General features: G+C 33.4%; 1 protein-coding gene across 1 annotated transcript; it reads left to right on the top strand.

Moving 5' to 3' along the window:
• The first annotated feature begins 5,079 nt into the window (after positions 1 to 5,079).
• On the top strand, positions 5,080 to 7,079 carry LOC100974141 (olfactory receptor 8K3-like). Its single transcript, XM_003806079.3, has one exon. The coding sequence runs from the start codon at positions 5,080 to 5,082 to the stop codon at positions 6,037 to 6,039; it is 960 nt and encodes a 319-aa protein (XP_003806127.1). The 3' UTR covers positions 6,040 to 7,079.
• Positions 7,080 to 7,963: the final 884 nt, after the last annotated feature.

The raw sequence follows: 7,963 nt of genomic DNA, 5'->3' as shown, positions 1-7,963 counted from the left end.
AGTTTAGAATTTAGCAGTGTGTTGCTCTCAGCTTTATTCCTTTGCTCAACATTGCCTGAGCTATGCAGGATTTTTTATATGTAGTTCCATATAAATTTTGGGATTTTTTGGTTATTTCTATAAAAAGTGACACCACAATTTTGATAAAAATCATATTAACTCTGTAGATCACTTTGGGTAGTATTAACACTTTAACAATATTGATTCTTCCAGTTCATGAATACAGAATATTTTTCCTTTGTGCATTTTTGAATTGACTTGCTTATCTTTTGTTGTTGAATTGTAAGAATCCATTCTAGATACTATACTCTTACTAGATATATGATTATAATTTTTTAAAGTTATAGAGGTTGTATTTTTATTCTTTGATAATGACCTTTGATATACACAATCTTGTTTCTTTTTACAATTTTGATAAAGTCCAATTTATCAATGTTTTCTACTTTTGTTGCTTGTGCTTCTGGTGTCATAACTAAGAAAACTGTCAGGAACTCAGCTGAGTTTGGAGAAAGAGAACTGTACTGCTAGGTGTTGGCGCAGCTAATTAAGGCAATAAGCCATAAATGAGAGAGTTAATCAGTTACTGCAATGACATAAGCAAGATTTTAAGACCTGAGAAAGCACCAACTCCTCCTGATTCTTTTCTTTCATGGAATTGGCACATTGGTCTAGCGTCCAGTGGATCAGTAAAGACATGGAGATTGTCTCACTTCTGAGGGAGTCCCAGAAAAATAGGCACTGGCAGTTTTATGGACATTGAGGTGTGTGTATACAGGGAGGGGAAATTAAAAGAGTGACGATGAGGTCTGGAAAATAATGAATAGCGGAGAAAATTATCCTTAAAACTTCCCCTTCCTCTTCTCATAGAGGGTCTCGGCATAGGCACCTGGAGAAAACCTCTGCTCTAAGACAGAGTCATAGGAATAAAGGTGCCAGGTTAGAAATTGAAATACAGTCATGGGTGGCTTAATGATAGTAATATATTCTGAGAAATGTGTCGTTATATGATTTGTTTTTTGCAAAATATCATACACTGTACTCACATAAACCCAGGTTGTATAGCCTACAATACACACAGGCTATGTGGTATAGCCTCTTGCTCCTACAAACCTGTACACCATGTAACTGTACTGAATTCTGTAGGCAACTGTAACACAATGGTAATTATTTCTGTATCTCAACGTATCTAAACAGAGAAAAGGTACAGTAAACATATGGTATAAAATATTAAAAATAGTATATCTGTACAGTACACTTACTAAAAAATGGAGCTTGCAGGAGTGGAAGTAGCTCTGGGTGATTCAGTGAGTGAGAGGTGAGTGAATGTGAAGGCCTAGTACATTACTGTAGAATAGTGCAAACTTTATAAACACTATATACTTAGACCACACTAAATTTATAAAAATTATTTTTATTTCCTTAATAATTACCTTAGCTTACTGTAAGTTTTTAACTTTATAACCTTTTAAATGTTTTAAACTTCTTGACTCTTTTATAATAACTTAGCTTTAAACACACATTGTATAGCTGTACAAAATTTTTTTAATATCCTGAGTCTATATGCTTTTTTTCCTATTTTTAACATGTTTGATTTTTTTTTTTTTTTTTTTTACTTTTCATGCGAAAATGAAGACACACACACACATTAGCCTAGACCCACACAAGGTCAGGATCATCAATATCACTGTCTTCAACCATGTCTTTTCCCACTAGAACATCTGGAGGGGCAATAACATACATGGAGCTGTCATCTTCTGTGATAACAATGCTTTCTTTTGAAATCCCTTGTGAAATCTTACTGTTAACTGTAGTCACCCTACTGTGCAACGAACCCCCTGGAAACATACAACCTCACAAAACTGTACTATTTGATTCTGTTCTCATATTATCTTCTGAATTTTTGAACTCCTAAATTTATAATAACCTAATTTGAATAATGCCTACTGAAGATCAATAGTACCTAAAAATTTTTAGGCAGCTCTACTATCAAATTATCTATTTCACACATTGCATATTTATAAATTGTGCACAAATTAATAAAAATTTGTAATTGTTATCTTATGAATTTATATTTAAATCATATAAAAGGGCAAAATAATGAGGAGTTAGGAACTCCCAAAACAGTAACACTAGATTTTATACCACCTGTTTATTTATCTGTTTAGTTACTTTTACTGTTTTTTTTTTTTTTTAATTTCTCTGTATGGCTTCTAGTTGGTGTCTGGTTTGTCCTTTTATTTCATCCTAAAACACTTTTTATATTGTTGATTGCAGGGCATGTTTGCTAGTGACAAACTCCTTCAACTTTTGTTTGTGTCTTTATTTCAGCTTCAATTTTGAAGAATTGTTTTGCCAGATATACAATCGTTAGTAGATTTATTTTTCTTAGCACTTTAGTATACATCCCACTACCTTCAGGCTTTCATAGTTTCTTATGAACAGTTACCTATTAATATTATTAAGAATACCTTTTACATGATAAGCCACCTCTTTCTTGCTACCATTAAGATTCAAAGTGCTTTCAACCCTTTGATTGAAATATGTTGCACTGTCAGTCCCTTTGAATCTATCCTCTGTTGGGTTTATTAAGCTTCTTTGGATGTATATATTCATATCTTTCATCAAATTTGTGAATTTTTTGTCATGATTTCTCCAAGTGTTCTTTCTTTCTCTTTCCCTTCTTTCCTTCCAGAACTCTCATTATTCTTATGCTGATAAGTCAGTTAAAGTCCTTGTCTAGTAACTCCAGTTTCTGGGCTTCCTCAAGATAGTTTCTATCCATTTTTTTAAATCCTTTTCTGAATAAAACATATTTTCTCGTGTCTTGGCTTACCTATTTATTTTTCATTTAAAGTTTAACTTTTTGAGTATTTTAATGAGGTTTCTTCAGAAATCATGTATTATTTCCTCTACAGGGTTTGCCTTGTTGTTGTGGACCATAGTTTTGATTTTTTTTTTAATTGTTTTTAGAAATTATTTTTTCCTAAATTTACTTTTCTAATTTTTTTCTTAAAGAAAATTCTTTGTTATGTATGTTTAGTAAAGTCTATTCTGTCAATTTGCCTGCCAGTGATTTTCCAGAGGTATCACTAAATTTCTAGAGCAAAAATTTTTAAAAAGAGAAAGAAAAAAATTTCTCATATTTTTTAACACTGACTCTGTTTGGGATAGTCCTTAAACTCTTAGCCAACCATTTAAAAACTTGCCTTAGCCTTCACTTCCTGCTTTTGAAGTTGAAACATGAGTGGAGCCTAAAGTTCAGCCAGAGTTGAAGTCTTAGGGTCTTATCAGATTTTTTCTGAGCAATTTTGTAGACCTAGACGTGTTTAGCTCTCAAATTCTCTGAAGCTTTTCAAAGCTTTTATTCACCCATTTATCTCCTTGCTTAGCCTCTTGTTTTTTGGGCTTTTTGATCTATATGCTGTTTGACTTGTCTGTTATTTCCTTTCCCCATGCAACTGCAGTTAGGATATTTGCCTTTAAATAGTTTCAACAAAGTCTTATCAGGAGACTACTCCAGCTCCAATCTCTGAGTGGATCCTTCATGGAACCACTGGATGGGTTAAAACACAACTACAATTCCTGCAGAGCAAGGCTTATTTTGCTCCCTCGGTCACCAGGCAGCCACACCATGATGTGGGTCACCATCTTCATGGCTGCCACGGTGCTGAGGAATGGGCCTGGTAGGCAGACGAGTTGAAACATGACAACAATATCAACCAAAATCTAGATTTTAATAATCTTAAAAATGTAGATTCCGATAGTTTTGTTATCTTAATTTTGTTGCTTTAATAGAGATATACGGTTTTAGAGTTTCCTACTCTACCAAAAAGTGATGTCTATCTATGATAGGTATTATATAAATAATAATATCTATGTCATACAACATTGTCAACTCAAATGTATGTATTACAAGGAGTGATATATATATATATAATTGAAGAAATAAAAATAAGTGTATTTTTTACATAATAATTACAATAAATGGATTCTACAAATTTTCTAAGTGGTCTACATTTAACTTAATCTGAATAGTGAATATCTGTTGCCTGGGCCATTCAGGTAAAACAAATAAAAAATGTGATCTCTCCCTCTCTTTCTCTCTCTTATTCTGTTTTTCTCTTTTTCTCTCTCTTATCCTTTCTTTCCTTCTCTCTCTCTCTTTCTGGGTCTATGCATCCACATAGGATTTCTTCAGTAGGTTTTCATAATGTTAATCATATTAATAATGTTAATGTCTCTCTTAATGACATTAATTTCTCTTTAATATCAAGCCTTTATTTCTTTAAATATCTTGACATTATTTCCACTGTCATTGCCATGTTTCTCTATTGCTTGTGTTACCCACAAGCAGGAAGTAATATCTAAAGTATTGTTTATATTCAGGATAAAAACCTTTGTTACAAATACTTAAGATTCTGTGCAACCCATAGTTTGTCTTATCAAGTTGGTTCATTATTACTGATGCTAAGTTAAATCTTGGGTTATGATTCTAGTAGTTAGAATGTTTTAAAGTTATGGCATTTGTTTTGCAGCTAACAAATATGTGAGACAAATTGTTGGCACGGTATGAATACCACGTTCTGAACAAATTTCCCCCCATTGAAAGTAAACATATTTGGTGGTGTTTACACTGTTTTTTTCAGTTACTTTTTTGATCTTAGCTTATATCCCATTATTTTAATGCACTGTGTTAAAATATTCTTAAGGGACAATTAAATAATTGTATAGTGTGTGTGATGATATTATCAATTTACAGAAAAGAAAGTTTCATTTGCTCAACCTTCAAGATTTATGGAAAAATACTAAAGTTGGAGATATGAAATTATGTTTTTATATATATACATATAAAATAATTATGTACATATAATTTTCTCCATATTTATGTTTATGTATATGTATGTTTATACACATATATACATATATACACATATATATACTTCTGTATATATATACACACACATATACACGTGTATATATACACGTGTATATATACATATACATATTTTTGTCATATTTCTTAGAAGTTAATAATTATTTTTATATTTATTCCCAGTATAGGTTCCCTAAATGACTTGAATGGACAAACACAATCTGACAGTAGTGAATGAATTCATTCTAATGGGAATCACGGACATCTCTGAGCTGCAGGCTCCATTATTTGGGTTCTCCCTCATTGTATACATGTTGTCAGTGGTGGGTAACTTAGGCTTGATCATCCTCACAAAGATAGATTCTAGGCTTCAAACACCCATGTACTTTTTCCTAAGGCATCTGGCTTTCACTGATCTTGGTTATTCAACAGCAGTGGGACCCAAAATGCTAGTAAACTTTGTTGTAGATCAACATATAATCTCTTATAATTGGTGTGCTACCCAACTCACTTTCTTCAGTATATTTATCAGTAGTGAAATTTTCATTCTGTCAGCAATGGCCTATGACTGCTATGTGGCCATTTGTAACCCTCTGCTCTATATGATCATCATGTCACAAAGGGCATGTCAAATTCTAGTGGCAATACCTTATCTCTACAGTGTCTTTTTGACTTTGCTGACAGTCACAAAAATGTTTACCTCATCATTTTGTGGCTATAACATCATCAAGCATTTCTACCGTGATAGTCTGCCATTGATATCTTTGCTCTGTTCAGACACAGAAGACATTAAATTGATAATTTTAATCTTTTCAGCTTTTAATTTGATTTCATCTCTTCTGATAGTCCTTGTGTCTTACATTCTGATCCTTGTCGCCGTCCTCAGGATGAATTCTGCAGAAGGCAGGTACAAGGCCTTCTCCACCTGTGGATCTCACCTGACAGTGATAACTGTATTTTATGGCACCCTCTTCTTTATGAATGTTCACCCCAACTCCAGTCATTCACTTGATATTGACAAAATGGCCTCTTTATTTTATACTTTGATAATACCTACGTTGAATCCAATGATCTACAGTTTGAGGAATAAAGAGATAAAAAATGCTCTACGTAGAACCTGGAAAATATGTGCAAATCATCTATTTAAAATTCATTGTAGGTTATGATAACAATAAATTATGCAATAACAAATAGATACTCAAACTATATTGCTTTACATTTGTATTGTTGCTTCCATGTGATGAGCAAGAATCAGTGTGTGATAAGCACAGAAATAGATGATTTTATTAATTACCTTTAAATAAAAATCTATCACTAACAGATGTCTAATTCTTACTCATACTTTAACTATTAATCAATATTCAGTTTTAAGTTCAGCTTAGGTGCCTTTCCTATGTGTTCTCACATAGAAATTGTTTTCCATTAACTTTTTAAAATTAAAGCTAGGGACTGTATATTTTATCAGTATTTTATTTGGAGTGCCTAGTACACTGAAAGGCAGATGTATAAATAGATTCGTATGATCAGTAAACATATATTGTCAAGTTAACCAACATTTCTCTTTTTTTATTTTTATTTTTTGAGACGGAGTCTCGCTATATCGCCAGGCTGGAGTGCAGTGGCACGATCTCGGCTCACTGCAACCTCCACCTCCCGGGTTCAAGCGATTCTCCTGCCTCAGCCTCCCAAGTAGCTGAGATTACAGGCACGTGCCACCACTCCCAGCTAATTTTTGTATTTTTAGTAGAGACGGGGTTTCACCATGTTGGCCAGGATGGTCTCCATCTCCTGACCTCGTGATCTGCCCGCTTCGGCCTCCCAAAGTGCTGGGATTACAGGAGTGAGCCACTGCACCTGGCCCAACATTTCTCTCTTTATGAAGCCAATAGAAAATGAGTGGAATGACAAGTGAGTTATTTTGTATGATTGACAGTATTGAGTAAAATGAATATATTAGGTTGGTGCAAAAGTAACTGTGGTTTTTGCCATTACTTTAAATAAAGCAAGTAGCCAGGACAGTAATTAATTTTTTAATTGAGACTTTCATGGGATTCCTCTGACGAGATAATATTTAAACAAACACCTGAACAACTGAGTAAGTAGACTGTGTGAATATTTATGGGAAGGCTATTCCAGGGTGAGAGAACTATTAGCATATCAGTTTTTAAAAAATAATATGACTTTTATTTTGAAAAGCAACAGTCAAAACGTGATTGGACCATAAAATAAAATTAAGAAATAGAAGATACGTTGAAGATTTGTAATGTAGAACTCAACCAAGTAAAACCATACAGGCTTTTATAAATCTTGCATTTTATCTTGATAAATAAGCCACTGTGGGATTTTTAGCTAACAAGTGTTCTGATCTATCTTTGGGTAATGGATAGCTATGACTGCTGCACAAGTTAGAGGTTGCAGAATACTACGAATGGAAAGTTGAAAGTCCTGTGGAGGGTTAATTATGATACACTCAGAAGTGAACAGAGGCATTGACTGGGGTGGGAAGATTCAGGGGATATGAAGTGTTCAGAACTTTGAATTAAAAAAAAAATCTTTGTATCAATCTAGAGGTAAGAGACTTAAAGATGAAGATTAATGATAAAGAAAAAGAATGAAAAAATATTTACAGAGCTCACCTAAATATATCCTGAATATTCTCTTCTGCTACCAAATAATATGGAGTAATTGAGATGAGATTTTAACTTCCCATTTAAATAATAAAAAGAAAATGAAAGACAAAATATATGAAATAGTAGCTTTCATGACACAGATGTCAGACAACTAAGGAGAGTTCCCCCTGAGAGACAGAAAACAAAGCAGTTGAATCCTGTGGTATCTTCCCTTTTCTGTCTTATGAGACTAACCAGACCGGACTGCATGAAGGGCAAACCCAAGTGAAGCTCAGAATTCCTGAGTTTAAAAGACAGTTGAGAGTCTGCTGGTAGCCAGGGTTTGCAGGACAGAGTACCAAAGATAAGAGATTTGCACAATGGACATTGTATCTTTGCAAATAATAATTCTTAATTATTCAAGAGGTGACTGATGAGAATATGCAAAATGAAACCACACATAATTGAAGAAACAATCATC

Source organism: Pan paniscus, chromosome 9 (assembly GCF_029289425.2).
Source record: "Pan paniscus chromosome 9, NHGRI_mPanPan1-v2.0_pri, whole genome shotgun sequence".
In the NCBI taxonomy this organism is placed as follows: domain Eukaryota; kingdom Metazoa; phylum Chordata; class Mammalia; order Primates; family Hominidae; genus Pan; species Pan paniscus.
Note: the sequence above shows the minus strand (reverse complement) of the source record. Positions and strands in the feature narration are given on the sequence as shown.